Raw genomic sequence first — 18,027 nt, forward strand, 5'->3', positions numbered from 1 at the left:
GGGGAGATAACATCACCAGCTCAGACCACAACGTGCCATAATAGCACATGATGCATGCTTTTTCACCTGTGTTCTCAAATTGTAACTCTTCAGGTTTAGTTTTTCATACCATTTTACCTGTGTTTATTTTTACTGCTTTTAAAAGTATCTAGCCAAAACTAATGGACACATATAAGCAATATTAATCATATTAATACCAGTAATAAAGCAATAATAAGCCTCTGAATGCAAAACTGGCTCCTGCACAATCTGTTAAGTTTTAAAGTACATATATAATGACATCTAAACATACTATCAGCTGGTTGCGCAATATATAATTAATGTCAGAATTCATCTAGGAGTAGTCTAGCTGACTATAAAGAAGATAAAAAACCATGGTTCAGTAATCTGGATATCGGTCAACTAGTAGAGTTACACACTTGTTTTAAGGAACATGGTAACAATAGTCTTCTTGGCTTTCCGAGTTTTAGGAGTGATCATCAAATATATTTGCAGGTCATCTTTTCCCAGACTGTAGCAAAAGTTTAGGAACTTTCCAGTCCTACTTCTCTATCCCACTACTACAACTCAGTTCGAGAGCAATCCTCAAAATACATAGGTCAGTATAAATATTAATTTATTGAGTCACGGGGGTGTTAGTTTTAATCTTCTAGAAGTGGCATTTCTCACTCAGAATAGGGTAGCTTATAATATAAATTTAGACAAAAAAAAGTATTTTTTTGTGTGTGTGTTTAGAAAAAAAATCCTCAAGTATTCTTCATTTGAAGTTATCTTGTAGAAATTTCTAACCTTCCTGTAATTTGTTTTTAGAAGGGAGTGAGTGCTAAATGGCCAATCCATGCTTCTTATTTCAAACAGAAGTGAAAAAAGAAGCAAGAGTTTTCTGGAGAATTATCCTGGCTTACATTTAGTCTGGACTGAACTATTTCAGTGTGCAGTCATATGTATGCCCTTTTACCTGGCCTCATTGTCACTGTGAGATGCTGAGTGTTACTGCTGTCACAGAAAGCAACAAGCATGAAGGAACTTCTGATGAGACACTGCACAAAGACTTTATGTCTGACCAAATCTGGTTTATGTGAAACTAAAACAATCAAGTAAGGAAAAAACATATGCCATAAAAATACACAAGTAAGTCACCGTATTCTAGCCAGCAACAAATCTGAGAGAATATACTTGATAAATTGCCTGGGCACATGACAACAGTGCAAGCTGATTGTAAAGTTAACTTCAGAATTTACAATAAGTCACTTGGAAACCAGTTTAGCCCCAGAGCCCTCCTCAGCCCACTCCTCATATTACATAGGGGATTTACTTCCTAGCTGTACTAGTACCAGAAATGTATTTTCTGAAAATATGGTTTTGCTTTGTAGTTGCACTGAAGTCAATGAGCCTCTCGGATATACTTAGGTCAAAACTATGCCCCCCTCCTTGGTTTGGTTGGGGGCTTTGATGGGTGTAGCTGTTGTTGATCAATATCCAGGGCTGCCCTTCCCAAGAACCCACACAGGAAATGTAGGATCTTTATATATCTGCCATAGATAAAAAATGAACAATGACCTGAAGAAAAAACCCCAAACATTACACAAATCAATAGATCTTTTCCCTAACATGAAAAGATCTAGCAAGAATCTAGAGAGATGGACATTGCTTTTTCCTGAAATCAAACGTTGAAGTCATCTGAAGACTACGACCTGTGAAGTGCAGATAATCTATTTTCATTAGTTCATTTTAAAATAGCAAAGAACAAAGAACAAATAACAATTCTGGAAGTTTAAGCCAGGTTTCTGAATTCAAGGTTTTCAGTACAATACAGAATTCTGTATGTATGTGCTTTATTTATTTTCCCATCATGACAACTAACAGAGTTATTGTCAAGCAAACATCATTTCAGGATACAAAGATACTTTGCTATGCCATTATTAATAAAACATATTTAATCTTTGTTTCTACATTTCCCTACTGTTTTTCCTCAGTTTCTTCCAGTGAGCCTGTCTTTTGACTGTATTATGCTTCCAGATAGCTGTCATCCCATTCTGTCAACCCTCCTGGCTCTGAACATTTAATCTAATGTACAGGTCGGGTATTCATATATGAAGTGTATTGTTCATCTTTTTAGATAAGAAAGATTTCACCTTATTCCCCATGAAGGCTCTGAGAAAACATATAAAGAGGACAGTACAAATAGTCTTTATCCATTATGATTTATTCTCTACAATACTTCATTAGAGGATAGAGTTCAATTATTTACACTCAGAAGTTATAATATAGGTAGGAGGCAACCAAGTGTAATACAAAGAATTGGTCTGACATCTCTGCACTGAAGGTCAAAAGAGGTCTCCTGCTTTAAGGAAATAAATTAACCAAAAAAAAACCCAAGAAAACAACATGTAGTTTCCAGAATACAAACAGAAAACAGCACTAATAGTGAAGATTGCAGATGTCTGTTAATGTACTATGAAAACAAATCATTCTGTGCAAAGGTTAAAATGAACTCTTAGATTCTCTTACGGATTTTTTTCTCTGATAAATTGTAGATATGTGATATTTTGATTATAAAACATTCCCAAACTGAAATGGCATCAGCTGAGATTGACTGTTGAACATTATGGAAAAAGAAAAAGGTAAAGAACCTCACAGTGGCAACATTCCAACACTGACAGACTCCAGTGATCAAAGACATTCTCCTGCAGTTACTGTAAAACAAAGACAATTCATAATTGCAGTGAGATTATTTCTCATTTGTGGTTGTCATGAGAATAAGCCCTTCTAGACCAAAAGGCACTTGCTCCTAAGGATGAGTTAAGTCCAGATCAAACCAGGTAGCAGTTGCTTTGAGAAGGAGCAGTTCTAACCTGCGGTCCCAGTCAAATTACTGTTGAGAAATTCTTACATCAACTGGTCACTGATCTTGGTCGCCTCTGTCTCAAGACAACTCAAAGCAAGTTTTGTTTCTAGTTCACCTCTTCCATCCTTATGCATAGCTGCCATGTAATGATCTAGAAATGGGATTATTTCCTGAGACCACATGTCCTTGTCATGCATTTTTCTTCTGAGCTAACTTAACTATTGACACACCTTTTGACTAGTTTTACAGCTGGACCCTTATGGGACTAAAGCTGCGAGGGCCTGTTTCTTAGGCAGACCAATGTTTCTGATTTGCCAACTTCTTTTCTCACTGCAACAAGACAAGAACACAGTACATATTTAGAGGCATTTTTGTTTTTGCTTTCTTAAACAGGCTGAGTGGGGAAATGGAAGTGGGAGAGGATAAAACTTCCCCAGTCCCAGACCACCTGCCCACTTCAGGCTTCAACCAACCAAGTCACTCGATCCTAAAATCCTGTTCTTAAAAATGACAGCTAACCCTCCCCACCCCACCCCTTAGATATCCCCTATTCAAATAAAATGAAATCAGGAAACACCATACACTGTTGAAGACACAGAACAGGGCAAACATTGGGAAAAGAAACAATACTGTTGAAAAGCCTGGCACTATATGCCTGCATGACCAGTCTCACTGAGCGTGCTCAGGGGTGAAGTTTTAGCACCATTTTTTTTGCTTGTTTTAAACTTCTTAGAAATTAAATTCTAACATAGAACACTTGAACAGTAATGAGTGTAGCCCTATGTATCATACTGTTTGACAGCTGAAAGGTGAATGGCATGTCCAGAGCTGACCCCACCCTCGCCCATCACTACACGGCACCTGGGAGAGTAATTACAAACCACTCGAGTTTTTAACAAGACCGATTTATTCTCAGCAGCAGGAAACGAAGAAACAATCCCTTAATCTTCAACTGCTTTTCAACAACATCACAAGGGAAAAGTGGCAATTTCTAAGGACGACCCAGTACAGGAGGAAAGCTGGGTCAATATTGCACCATTATCCAGAATAGGACCCCCTCCTTTCCCTCACGTATCTGTCCTCCAGCAGGAGGATATTACACCAATATGAAGCAAAACTGCACAATTCTGTGTGCTTCTCTAGGACCAGAAGGAGCAGCAGCATGCAGTTCTGAGCTTTCTACCAGCCCTATTCCCTGCCATGCCAGGAGAGAATTTCAGGCTTCAAACACCAGTCAGTTTTAAAAGCCATCATTACCACACGCATGAAAGCTTTAAAGATATACGCAACCAAGCAGCCATTACTCTTGCTATGCACTTGTTTTTTTCTTTCCCAATCATTGTTGACCATACAGAAACTTGGAAAACAAAGCAAGCCCCCACAAATTACATTTGGACATCCATCACTGAGTTCACGACATCCCTCAATGACACTGCAGAATAACAACGGGATAACTTCACTCTTCCTTTTAGGAGAAAGTATTTCTTGTAATCATCAACGATGGGAGAAGAAACAAGGGATGCATACGAGTTTTACACACTCTGGGTAATACGGGTTTCCCCACTCATTGCCTTAATGTGGTAATGATTAAACTGTGTAAGATAATAATTTACCAGTTAAACTACACAGCTCTTCTCTATAGGCCTGCTATAAACTGGAATACTCACAGTTCTCAAAGGTCAGTAGTCACACCAGAGAAAGTGGCTGTCCTGTCAAAAGGAAGGTCCCCGAGACTTTAGCTTAAGCTAAACAGATTTCAGTCACTAGTCTCGCTTGTATGACTACAGCCAATGCCCTCCCCACCCCTCGTGCAATCAGGCTCTGCTACAAATGTTTAGGCAAAACACTTGGTTGCAACAGAGCAGACTGTCCACGGACACTCAAGTAACTCATCCTATGCACACACAGCATGTGCCATGCTGCTCTCTTACAGGTCTAATAGTATTCTGTTTCATAGCAGGCTGCATTACAAAGCACTGTCTGAAAAAAACCCAGAAAACTGTAAACGAAGAGGATTTCTAGAAACCCATCCCTCAGTGGGATCTGATAATTAAAGCCTTCTTATTTAAATAATAAATTCATCTGCAATACCATCCAAAGGCTTTTCACGTCTTTAAGTGTTTTCTGTCTGCGAGGATGAGGTGCTATCCAGATGTGCAACACTCCCCAGTATCATAATGTCCGTCTGTGATGTGTGGGGACTGCAATCAGCTCTCAGTACACAACAGATACAAGAGATTAAAAAAAAAATCAACTTAAAAAGAACCTAAAAAATGTTTTGTTGGACTCCGTTGCCCAGACTGCCAGGGGAATGATCCTACTTGATCTGGGGGGCTTCCATAACAAACAACTCAAGATTCCAGAGCGTCGGTAATACACAAGAATGCATCAGTCCGAAGTGGCACTTTCACTCCTAGAGGTCTTCTGCACCTCACGACAGTTCATAGGCATGGAGCCCCAATCCAACTGAACCCTCGTTCAGAGGGAAGGCTGAGATAAGGCTTGGGCCCCTGAAGTTCTGTCATGCTCTCATCGTCCCCCCAGGTCAGCTGGAAGGCAGACTTGGCAACGGAAGCTAGCATCATAAAATGGTGCAGTAATAGAAATAACTGGACCAGGAAGAGGAGGCATCTGCCCCAATGATGTCATAGCTGTTGGCAGCAACTGGGGAGTGGGACTGGTCATGCAGCCGTGTGTCAGGAGTAATGATTGTAAAGGGGGGGGGCATGAAGAGTGCCATTCTGGAAACAATGCTGACGCGAGGCCATGTATTCTGCATAACTGATTGTCACCTTCTCACTGCGGTACCTATGGGAACAGCACAAGAAAAAATAATGTAAACAGACTATGCAACATGAAGGGACTAGGCAACATGAAGGGACTAGGCATAAAAACATTCATCCCAGATCCCCTTTTAGCTCATGACCAGTAGTGACCAAGAGGAATCCTACTAACTTCATAAATTACTTGGTTTTGTTTTATATTGCCTCATACAGCAGTCTGAATAAGTCTGAATTAGCTTCACTGTCCCAAAAGTTGAACCCTATTCAAGGCAATCATAATTAAGAAGACTCCTGAAGCAGTACACAGGAAACAAATGATCCATTTGTATTCCTTTTATCCACTTGCTGTGGAAAAAAAGGGACACAAAAAGTTGTCTGGGAACAGACTCAGTTTCAGCGACTAAACAACCAGTATTTCACTATTACTTACTTTTGTGATTATCTCCACATTTGAAAAGCCAGTAACGAAAATGATGGAGTTGGGTAAAGGGGATTCACATGTATGTGACTTGGGCCATGTTGTACAGTCAGAATTACAAAACCTGAAGTCCCTTCTGAGAGACCAGAGGTTTCCAAGTGCTTCTAAAGCATGGAACTTCAGAGTGGTTGTGAACTGCACCAAGTCCATGTTACACCAGATGTGAATGGAAACCTTCATCCTGTCCTCTCCTGTTAAAAAAACTCCAAACACTGCATAACCACTTCATTTCTCCAGAGGTAAGGAATGACCTGATAAATTAACGGTTCTATACAAAATCAGAATGTTCCAATTTTTACTAACATAAAGGGAGCTGAAACCAATAGGACAGCTGCGGGGTATAGAAAAGCGAGCAAATTCTGAAAACTAGCCAAATATGAGTGTGGTTGGGTTTCAAGACAGCTGTCGCCTCCAAACAGCTACAACATCCACACATGAGCACACTGAGAAAGGGAAGTCCATTGTAAAGATAGATAAAAATCAACCTTTTTCACTTTCAAAGGTTCTTTTGATCTTTCATGTGGATGATAACATTAAAACCAGTGGCATTTCTCTTAGAAAATGCCAAGTTCAATCTGGACAGACTGAACATATCACACTTCATTCCATATAGATTTTATGACTAACACGTGACATTTACGATTTTGTCTTTCAGACCACATCCCTCAGCTGAAAGAGGCATGAAGACTTACATCAAGCACAAATGATTTAAATTACACACAAAACACTCTGAAGCAAAATTAAAAGGCAACAAATATATTGACTTACCTGGTGAGTTTAATCGTTTTCCTAAAATCATTGGTAATCGGAGCCTTAAAGCCACCTTTCCTGAGTAAGGAGTCTATGGTCTGGATCTGATCCCAGTCTATTAAAAAGTAGAAGCAAGGGAAATGCTTCAATATATAAGTGATTTTTCAACAAGGTTAGAGATGCATTAAAAGGCTTCTAGAAAAGCACGCAATTAAACAGCAAATTTTGAGCTGTTAAGACATTCGTGGTCTTATGCATGCACACTATCTGCACATGCCAACAACGCCTTTAACTCATATTGGAACTGGTCTATAAAACAGTAATTCCATTTTCCATATGACCTCTCGTCTTACAAAGGTATGTGCCTTGCTTCTGTTGCAGGGACCCCAACCTGTTTTATTATGTGCCACTCAAGGTTAGCTCCTTAAGCCTTAAAATAAGGTAACACTTAGCTCTTTACATAGATAAATTGGGATCAACCTGATGCTCTAGTGATAGCACAGTGCACTGCTATGTGAGAGATCAGAGTTAAAATTCCTACCTTCGTCTTTTGCCCCAGAGCCGGGAGGATGCGATCACTCCACTCTGCTAGGTGGAGGAAAGGAGGCAATATTTTGAGCAGTTACCATGGTGACCGCTACTATATTTGAGTGGGAAGCGTGCTCCAGAGGGGCCCTGTTTTCTGCCCTCATCTGGAGGATGCTACTTTAGCAAGAATGAGGAGGAAAGGGACTCTCCTGTTGGTGCTGTGCAGCCTGCAGTTATCCTAGTTGGTGGGAGAAACATAGAAGAGGAAAGATGCAACGCTGAATGAAGCTAGAAGATCCATACTTCGAGATCCTCTATTTCTTAAGCCCTAAAGCATTTTTATGCTAAGATACAGCTGCACACAGATGTGGGATGAGAGAAAGGCCAGATGGAAACCCAGCAGCAAACAGCTGTATCAGGTGTCAGTTATCCAGATTAAGCCTGGTGGTTCCATGGCACTACTGTGAAGATAGCATGGCAATCCAAAAACAAAATCCGTACATTTCTGTTACCCAATCCTGTGACACAATGTGTTGACATTTTTGGCTGCCATCTCAAACCCACCTTGTTCCTTAGCAACCTCAGGTAAATACGTGGCTGTGCGTTTGACACCTTTCTCATTGATGAACTCTATTCTGATCCCATGGATCCCAACCTATAGATGGAAATGAATAGCCAAATAAGAGGTGTTTGCTAGCACTGAGTCCATGACCAAGATGTCATTCCCAAAACACTCTGTGTATCTCTCTCTATGGCCAGTTTGGCTTTTGCCTGGATAAAGACATTCTCTTCCTCACTATCCTTACCAGGCAGGTGCTACTAATAGCTCTCTTAGCAGCATAAAGGGCCTCTAACACCTCTCCTAGATAAGCCTAACCAGTCTCCTTGCTACTTCTCCTGAAGTAAGTCTCGTCAGAAGTCTGACAGCTTTCCATCTCTTATATTGGGCAAGAAAGACAGGATCTCTACAACAGTCATGCCTAAAAGAGCCCAACCAGAAAGTCTGTTTAATCCTTCTTGAACTAAAAACACTTCCATGGACAAGGTCCTAAAAAAGAATACCTTTGCTCTTAACTACTTTTTCTACCCAGTATCAAAATACTTCCCATTTTTTTTTATATATGTATTTACACCCATCTCCTATTGGGCCAAATCCATAGAACACTTTCATGTCTCTCTTATTCCTGTTCAGACTCCCTCCAACCAAAAGCATACTGCTAGGTCATTCTCTTCCACCCTCCTAGTTTTCTAGCCCTATTTCTTCTATTCCCAGTTCCTTCTATCCCCATACACTTCTGTAACGAAGGAGACACATCACCATGTACTAACTGGAACCCGAACGGAACGAAAGTGATGCAGAGTTCCAAATGCACCTGGTTCTCACCTCCCAGTCCAGGTAGTCACTGGCATCTTCAAAGTTAGTGAGGAGGGAGACAGAGCAGAAGAGTTTGGGCAGCTCCTCGCGGGTCAGGGGTGGAAATCGGCTGTCCTTAAGTGCACTAAAGGAAAGAGAATATATATTGCCTAATACAAGCACCACATTAAAGCGTCAGATGCTGAGTTATTCCCTTTTTGATTATGCCACTGTGAAACCATTTCTTTTTGCTACTGCAGAGACAGTTATTTGCACCACCTCCTAATGTGATGAACTGTAATGATGAATGCACACACTAGTGCAAGCTTTCTGGTGCTTGTCTCCAACTTTCTGCAGCTGGAGACAAATTATGTGCTACATAAGATGTCAAAAGCATTAGTATGCAGGATAGGTTCCGTATTAGCCCTAAAACATCAACCAAAATTCACCAGTTGGAAAGATGTTCCACTAAATCCTGATGTACTACCTCACCCTAACTATCATACATTTCTCAGGTTTCTTTTATTGTGAAGCATATAAAACTGAATCATGGCAATCCAGCATCTTAACCTTGAATCCTTACAGATCTTTGGATAATTAAGTTCAGATTACCTGGTTAATGTGTATTCCCTGAGTCCTGAGTGAAGATTCATGGCTGAAAAGGTCCCAATGCAGCCACGAAGCCGCTTGTCTCGCCCCGTCTTCCACGTCACAAAGAGTGGACTGGAAAGGCAAAAAAGAGAAATACTCCAGCCTCTGGAGACACCCGGTTGCTAAGGGGAGACCAACAAGGTGTAAAAGGCAATGCATGCATGCACTTGCTTTCTCTGCCTCTAATAAACCCCAATAGGCATGTTTTCTCACCTGCTATCTAGCAATAATAAAACCCTACAGATCCTCAAATTCAAAACCTCAGCATCTTCCCCAAACTTGCCCTCCACTGACACTTTCCTGGCCAGACTCTGCCCTGTCTTCTGACAAATGATATGGTTATTTGACCCCACTGATTACCTCTGTGAGTAACGGCCTCACTTAGTAGCATCCACTAGTTTACATGACAACCCAGATAAAAATTCCTACAGGTGAAGCAACAGATTACTTATTTATAGTACCACTGAACCTGACAGATCCCCAAGTGTTCTGCAAATTATCTACAATTCAGGTTTGTGCTATGCTTTTCTTTTTAAGGGATAAAAAGCCAGTCTAGGTTGTTGGGTTGTGTTTTTGTTTTGTTTTTTTTTTCACTGATATTTCCAGGACTTTATCCGACTTCTGGGTCCATCCCTAGTGCTCAGTTTATGTTATCATCTTTTGCTTACATTACATTTGATCTATATTACACACACTCCCTCCTGTTGAACACATATCTAAATCACAATATTACGACTACTCAAACATCACATGGATTTCTATTTTCTCATCCATTATCATGAGTTTACAGGCGTAACAGTAGATTCTCATTTCAATCTGTTAATGTAGAAGCCATGGTTAAGCCTCAGAGAACAAACAGTTCAGGACAACAGCATTCAGTAAACAGGTAAAGATGACTGATCATATTAAAAGCAAAAAAATGACTTCTACAGATGAGTGAAATTGCAAACAGCTGTAGAGAGACACAGTAAAGAAAGGACAATGCACCTCTACAAGAGCATCTGGAAAACGTTGCAAGGCAACTGATGCTGCTGATCTAACTATAAAACCAGGATGAGTGATCTTACGTTTTTCAGATTACAGAGTACTGAATACAAGATGTGGTTGCTTCAAACACAAGCATAAATGAGAAAGTCATTAGTGATTCCAAACATCAGTCTGTGGGTATCTATTGCACTTTAAAGGCAAGTCATTTGACAGAAGACACGCAGTGTTAGTAACTTCTCTGAGATGAGACAAACGTTGACAGGAGTTCTAGAACATAAAGACAGATAAACTGATTCTACAGCAGAGATCTGACACTTTCCTCAAACTCTTGAGGCTCTTGTAAGCAATGCATCTGTAGCAAACATTACACAAAACAGTAAGATATTCTATTCGGACAATAAAACCAGCATGGATTGTGGATAATTTCTCAAACACAGGCAACAGAGCTTCTTATGTCTAAGTATTTAGAACATAACTTAAACTGTAGTCGTAGAGCAATGCCCAGTGATGCTCCTCAGAGCAACAATAGAATTAAAAAACACTATCACAACATAAATCCATCATTCAGGATCTAGTTACCAGCTACGACCAAAAATAACTACCCAAAATAGCAAATTGCCCTTAAGTGATAATTGTGAAGTACTCTGCCCACAGAGGAAGCAGAAACATTCTTCCACAATCATCAGCCACCTTATATATACTTGACCAAGACAGAGGAGTTACTGTTCTAGTTCTCCACCACCCCCTCAAGGCACTGGCAGGGTATCTTTCCGCTAGACTTTCATCTAGCTACCATGTATTGAAACAGAAAACAGCAACAGCGTAAGGAAATACATTAGAAAGATAAAAGATACTAAACTTACAAAGGAGATTTCTGAGCAGCTGTCACAAGCTCAGTGGAAATTTAGCTTAATCTAAATGAAGTTTTGCAACCATTACTTAGCCCACATGAAACTCACCCTAAACAGAAAAGGGAAGGGAGAAAACAAAAAGCATCGCTGACACAATACAACTCTAAGTAAGCTCATTCTCTTCTTCAATTCAAATTACAGGTTTGCATTTTCAATTCACCTCTTTCCCATTCCAAAGAAAGAAAAAGAAAAAGGGGGAAGGGAGAAGGATGTTTCCACTGAGCTGTGACACAGCTTTCTGCATCTGTAATAGATTGTATCAGGAAGGACAGGATAATTGCATTCAGAAGGCCGTCATGTTTTAAAATACCTTAAAGCACACTTGGAACAATTTTTCACTGCAATTGTAACAACTGAGGCATAAAACCCCCCATAGATATATGATTTTGTACAAGTATATAAAATTTCACTATTAGGAAGATTTTCACTGTAGAAAAGATGTTGTTTCTGTATCTGAAGAATAAATGCACTTAGCAAATTGCAGGTGTGGCTGACACTAAGTCAATTGTTCCATAGCCCCTCCCTGAGAAGCGTATTTCCCAGATGTACTGAGAAAATCCACAACCATCCTTTACCCATGTTGACCCAAAAGCATGCACTGGTACTTCGCAGACTTATCCTCAGCTGATTGTGGCAATTGTTTCTCCCCCAGCCACAACATCCTACCTAGTTGTGTTTGAGGAGGGTTTGCTAGGCTGAGGGGAATTCCAGCAACTTAAAAACTAGCTTCTCCAATTGCAACTGCAAAGGGAATTTTTAAGGAGCAAAATATAGTTTGTTCAAATCATAATTTAGCTTGTACCAGGGAAAAACCTGTTACAGTACAGATTTTATGATGCGAGTACCTTATTATTTGCCTTGTAAGGCAATTAGAAACTTGCATGGTGTAGTTTTAGTACCAGTTTGTAATACCTACTATTAAAAAAACTCAAAGAGCAAAGTACAGAAGTGGAAGAAGCAACCAATTAACTACTTGCGTGCCATACAGGTTCAAAACTGTAATTTTTTCTAGTAATCTGAATAGCAGGAGGGATATTACCAAGTTAATTCAGACTTAACTATAAATCTGCCAATGCCACCTTCTCTATAGCGGTTTGTGAACATCACTGCTCACACGTATGTAAGGTTCCCTCACTCCATAGATATTTACCAGCTCCATCATGCCCATCAAAATTATAGTCCAATCTCTCAAGTTGGTAACTGCAATTCACTATGGTTTTCAAGTCATAACCCTTTAACTTTTGTTATTGCACTGTTTATGCAGAATCCTTACCTTTATGACTACTTCTATTTTGACTTTAGGGTTCAGCATCAATCTAAAAGATCTGTTATGCAAGAAATAGGTCGGGACAAACCTGTGCATCTTTCTATTCCTTCCATCCACAAGGCTCTCTTCTGTCTGTCCAGACAGACTGCTGGTATATATCTCTGTTTTGTCCAAAGATCTCTTACATAGACATAAATTATGCTATGAAGGACAACAATCCAAATTATTTCTGCGTCTCACTTTGCTTACTCTTGTATTTGACAACATTTGGCTTGAAGTTCATTACATTACTGTCTCAAGTGTGACAGATCATCCCTGTGTGCTGCTTTCCAAGAGAGCAAACCCCATGCTTTTCCCTGGGGTACACAGAACTATTTGCTAGAAGCCACAGCATAAATGCTGAAACACAGGAAAATTCAGGTAAATGCTGACATTTGCCCAGAGGGGAAATAAAAAGAAAAGCTGTTTTTTGCTCTGGAGTGCTGATATACAAGACTTGCAAATTGTCAGCACAGAAATGCCCAATGAATGATTTCGAACTTTTCAAATCTAGGCATCAAATTCAGACAGCCAATATTCCTGAAAGAACACCTTTTGTGGAACTAGTCAACAGGAAGAGCCACAAAATCCAGCTAGGAATCTCCTTTAACACCAAAATAACAGAGCTGTATAAAGCCATCTTTCTTACTGACTACAGAACAGAACAAGAAAAAAAAACCTTTGCATTTCAAGTGTCAAAATAATCAGCAAACTAACACATCATTTTCTAAAAGGAGCCTACTTAGCTTAGGTATGAGAAACAACAGCAGAAATACTTCAGTCTGGGGAGTCCCTGGAATTATTCTGTATTCCAGTCCAGTGTATTTCTCCATTCACTTGTATTTGCAATATTAAACAGCTTAGTCTGCAGTAGCATTCAGAACATGTATCCATAATCCTACTTGGATAATAACTGCATGGAAGCACAACCTACATCTACACTGACAGACAGTGAGGTGGGGAGACATTCAATACCTGGAAAAAGTCCTTGACCTGTTTAAGCCATTGTTCTTTTACATCAATTTAAAATTCATTAACTTAAATTAAGGATGTCAACAACTTTTTATTTTATCTATTGTTCTGGAGGTGGCCCCTGGAGGAGTGTCAGAAGGTGTCTCTGTCATTGATTCTTCCAACAAACACTTTAACAACATTAACATTTCCACACCCATGCACTCAACCTTCAGATAAACATTAGCTAAACCTCACCAAAGCAAAATACCTTCTTAAATCCTTCCCCTCACACATACCTCCTTTCCTATTAACCTTGGTATCACCCTTGAAAGTTAACTCTCCATTTCTCCCCATATTGCCCAACTAGCACTATCTCTGTAACACAGGTTTTGAGTTCTACAGCTAGTAAGTATTCCTTTCCCTGTTAAACCCATTAACTTGGACAGCTGAGCACCCTGGTGAGGGTCCTCATCCAGTTCTCACCAGCTCAGCGTTTGCTTCAGGATGAGCAGGGAACTTGTTTCAACTTCTTTATTTCCTTTCCATCTGCTTCACAGAAGGAAGTCTCTCCCCTGCCCCTTCACCAGTGCAGTGTCTGACAATAAAACCAAGACCCTCTTCAAATTAATGACATTATTTTACTGTTTTGTGGAAGTTCTGAGTTCAGTTTCACTCATTCCTTTAGTACACTTTTAAGGGAGGCACAGCCCAGTTAACCTTTTCAGAGCAATCTGTTTACAAAGAAGGGAGCAAACTTTAACAGAGCGTTATCACCAAGTGGGCTTGCACTCCTCGATAAAGTATGCAACGTCTAACGCAACACAGCAGACTGGGAGCTGAAGAAGCACCACTCTTCCTCCTATTTTGCCTAGCTCTCGTTCTGTCAAGCTGGGCATGTTCTCTTTTGAAGACCACTCCTCAAAGCTCCACTCATCCCCAATGACAAACACAACAGAGTATTTTGTACTCTTTCATACACTTACAGCACATCACTTTTTGTTTCCAATAGACAAAGCAAGCAGCAGAACAATCCCCTTCCTCCCCTCACAACAGTTTTCCCATCCACCAGAGGAAACCCTTCATCCCTCCCCAGCCAAACCACAGCTCTGGATGCTGGTTTCCAAGATATCCTCCCACACATGGATTTACTCACTAGGGGTCATTGGTAAATCGAGGAAGTCGTGGCTGAGGGAAACCATAAAGATGACAGTAGAGTACATCAAAGCAGTAGCAGCACATCTCTGCTGTCACCACCAGGTTCTTGGTGCTGTTGGCAGTTCCATTGGGCCGAGTAAGTGGGCTCAGAGCTCCTGAAGTGGGATTCATTCGAGTAACTGGGGAATTTCCTGGGCCCAAAGTCAAGTCAGATACATTCTCCCTTCCATTATTCCCGTCTGTGTGCTGGTGGTTCTGAAGAGGACCTGAACTGGAGCCTGGTATAGTTGTGGCCTGATTCCCATGACTGTGCGTTCCACTCCCAGATAACTTGGGCTTCTTCACCCCACAACAGCCAGCTGCCAGCTTGGGCTCAAGTGGAGGAACACAGCGTCTTTTTCCCATCCTGCTTCACAACTTGCTGCCTGGAGCACTGCAGAACCCTGGCAAGGAGGGAGGGAGAAAAAAAGCAATGAACAGTTACAGGTGAAAAGCCAACAACAGCTTCCTTGCTTCTGCTCAGATGTCAGAGAGGTTTGCTTCTGCAACAAAAAGAGGAAGAAAACCCTCACAATGTGCAACCAAGTACAGACCTAAAGCCAGTTCAGCAAGTAGAGTGGTTTTACACATAGATTGGAAGAGTGTGTACACAACATGCATGAAATCACACTTGTGAAGTCATTGCTGAGGTGTACTGAACACTTGGTGGCTCATCACACCCCCCCCAATAAACAAATGAACATAACCAGCTTTCCCATAAAGGGAATTAAACTGCTGGGAGAGCAGAACAAAAAAAGACAAAAGGACTTCAGACCAGATATACCCCGTCCACTGCTTTTCCAGATCACTCTCCAACCCCTGGTCAGTCCCTGCACAGATGGCAAACAAGCTACTGAACAACCACAGGTGCATTCCCCTTCCCCATTCTCAACAGAAGAGTGACAACTCCGAATGACACCTGCAGGGGTTGGAGTCCTAGGGTTTCTGCCCTTGATTTAGCTCTATCCTAAGCAAGACACAGAGAGAAGCTACAAGCACTGAACCTCCATTTTCTAAACAGCAGACTGTTTTCCAGACCCAGTGAACTCATGAATCTGCATTTACTTTCTAGGATTAAGTAAATCAATAGCACTCATAAATAAACACGTGCAGTCAGGATATGCAGGAGAGGAAGAGCTGAAGACTGCACACAGTCTGAACAGAGGGAAGTGATGATGGCAGGAAACAGATAGAGTACTTAAGAAAACCAAACAAACCAACCCCAGTATTTTGCTTGCAAAGAAGGTAATGCTAGCTCTTGCATCACAAGAAGGGGTGGAACAAATACAGGGAGGAAGGCCTATGCAGACAAAAATGATAGGCAAGGAACATATGTCAATGGTAACATCTTAATGAGTGTAATACCATCACCATGATATCTAAACACACACACACACAAAAACCAGTCCCCCATCTGTCAAATGGGGCTAAAGCATGGGCATGTTAATCACAGAGAACACAGTGGGGAACTGGAAGTCACACTCTGGCCCTTGCTGCTTCTTTAACCCCAGCACATCCCTCCAACTCTTCCAAGTACTTAACTGATGGCTGAACTGACAGCACATACAGAACGGAGGTAGGTGACAGGCACTGAAATCCACGGCATGACAACTCCCTTCCTTCTCTGTGCCTGTGGGTAATGCAAACTTGATCCATGAAGCTTCACCAGCCATCATTAGGAGTCCTATGATCCAGAATCCATATTCCAGAGAGATGCGCACCCTAACACAAAACACGAGCACTCGGAGTGCTTGCTCTGCCCCTCACATTCCAGAAGGATAATCTCTATCAGGAACAATTTACAAGGCCTAGCGAAATTTACCATTTTTACTTTGAACTCTGCCTTTGTAAAAAAAAAAAAAAAAGTATAACTTTGACAGTGAACACACCATTTTCTCCAGTGCCTAGTGGAAGTTACCTGCTGTGTCCCAGCGACGCTGCTGGGGCAGAGGAGCCTTTCCAAGTTACTCCTGAAGGCTCAGCCACATTTCAGGGTGAAAAACTATTTAAAGCTATAGCTCTTCATTTCACACCGGAGACGTGGCAGGGGACAGAGGAGAGATTGCCTCCATTTACCACCCCCTGCAGCAAGCAGAAAGGCCTCACAAAACCGGCGGTACCGCTCCCTGAGCGGCTTCAGCGAAGGGCACCGCTTTCCGCCGCGGGAGGCCCCTACTGCCCTGCCCGGGGCCGCCGCTGCACGGCGGCCCGAAGCGGTGCTGGCTGCCGAAGGCCCAGCCTGCCGCTCCGCCACCGGATCCGGACATGGGGTTGTCCCGCTCCCGAACCGGCCTCACTGCACCGGGGCAGCACCGCGCTGCCCGGACCCGCGGGACGAGCCCCTTGCGCTCGGACACAAACTTTGCGGCGGCGTCGCCGGGGTGGCGGCAGCACGGCCCGGGCAGAGCCCGCAGCTTACCCCGCACCCCGCAGGGCACAGCCGCCACCCCGTGGTGGGGCAGAACAGCCGCCGGTAGGGGGCGCCAGGGAGCGGGATTCCCCCCCTTCCCCCGCCGCCATTAACCCCTTCCCCGCCGCCGGGCGGGCGGATACCGGCGCCTTCCCCCCGCCTCTTCCCCACCCTCCCCGGGCTCGCCCACCTCCTGCACCCGTCCCGGGCCGGACGCGGCTTCTCCTCCGCCTCAGCCCTGCCGCCGCCGCTGCTACCCCGCCGCCTCCTTCTCCCGCCTCATGGAGCCATGGGCCTGAACGAGGCTCCCCAGAGAAGCGGGCCCGGCGGGCGGGGGGAGGCAGGGCCCGCCGCGGCCGGGCCGGGAGCCGGGCTTCCCGGGGCCGCCGGGTAGCGCGGGGACCTGGAGGACTAGAGCGAGGCCGAGGGAAGGTCCTCCGCTATCCCGGCAGCCTCCTCCCTGCTCGTGAGGTAATAAGGGAAAAATGTACATAGTCCGCCAGCCTCCCGTCGGCCCCGTGGTGCCGCCACAACCATAGAGAAGAGAGGACGCTCTTCCCTCCGCCTCACAACCATAGACACCGCGGACTTCCGCTCCCCGCCGGGGGGGGGGAGGGGGCAAGACGCGCGGGGTCGGGTTCCCTCCCCCGTCACGTGACGGGCCGCACGTGCGAGGACAAACAGTGTCGGGGGCGGGAGGGGCCGCGGGGCTCCCCCGGCGGCGCTCCCGCACTGGCGGGGGGGGGGGGGGGGGGGGGGGGGTTGTGCCGCTCCCCTATTGGCCAGCAGGCTCTATGACGGAGGCGCCCAGAGGAGGGGCGCGCGGTCGGAAGCATCCATTCTACAGCTCCCCCTCTCCTCCCCCCCCCCCCA

The 18,027-nt window shown here is 43.2% G+C and overlaps 1 protein-coding gene across 2 annotated transcripts; it reads right to left on the minus strand.

Annotated features, from left to right (window-relative positions):
* Nucleotides 1–2,188: 2,188 nt before the first annotated feature.
* Nucleotides 2,189–17,728, minus strand: AMMECR1L (AMMECR1 like). 2 transcript variants are annotated; one of them, XR_009744963.1, is made up of 8 exons: nucleotides 17,345–17,728; nucleotides 14,704–15,148; nucleotides 9,354–9,464; nucleotides 8,772–8,886; nucleotides 7,952–8,042; nucleotides 7,401–7,444; nucleotides 6,878–6,974; nucleotides 2,189–5,656 (listed from the first exon to the last, which is right to left on the minus strand). XR_009744963.1 is itself a non-coding variant. In XM_061462649.1 (7 exons), exons 2-7 carry the CDS (start codon nucleotides 15,108–15,110, stop codon nucleotides 5,545–5,547), a joined length of 933 nt encoding a protein of 310 aa, XP_061318633.1. In that variant the 5' UTR covers nucleotides 15,111–15,148; nucleotides 17,345–17,725; the 3' UTR covers nucleotides 2,189–5,544. The 2 variants fall into 2 exon arrangements, 1 of the variants encoding a protein (XP_061318633.1); XM_061462649.1 differs by lacking the exon at nucleotides 7,401–7,444 and having other exon boundaries at nucleotides 17,345–17,725.
* Nucleotides 17,729–18,027: the final 299 nt, after the last annotated feature.

Source organism: Pezoporus flaviventris, unplaced genomic scaffold, assembly GCF_033815535.1.
Source record: "Pezoporus flaviventris isolate CSIRO_AGI_PZ_B2104156 unplaced genomic scaffold, CSIRO_AGI_Pfla_v1 ptg000001l, whole genome shotgun sequence".
Lineage (NCBI taxonomy): Eukaryota > Metazoa > Chordata > Aves > Psittaciformes > Psittacidae > Pezoporus > Pezoporus flaviventris.

Excerpts from the sequence above, each read along its gene's own strand:
- AMMECR1L (XM_061462649.1), bottom strand. The coding sequence starts at position 15,110 with ATGGGAAAAAGACGCTGTGTTCCTCCACTTGAGCCCAAGCTGGCAGCT. Across the intron at positions 6,975-7,951 it reads TGAGGTTGCTAAGGAACAAG|ACTGGGATCAGATCCAGACC; the intron begins GTGGGTTTGAGA and ends ACTTTTTAATAG. Across the intron at positions 5,657-6,877 it reads AAAACGATTAAACTCACCAG|GTACCGCAGTGAGAAGGTGA; the intron begins GTAAGTCAATAT and ends CTGTTCCCATAG.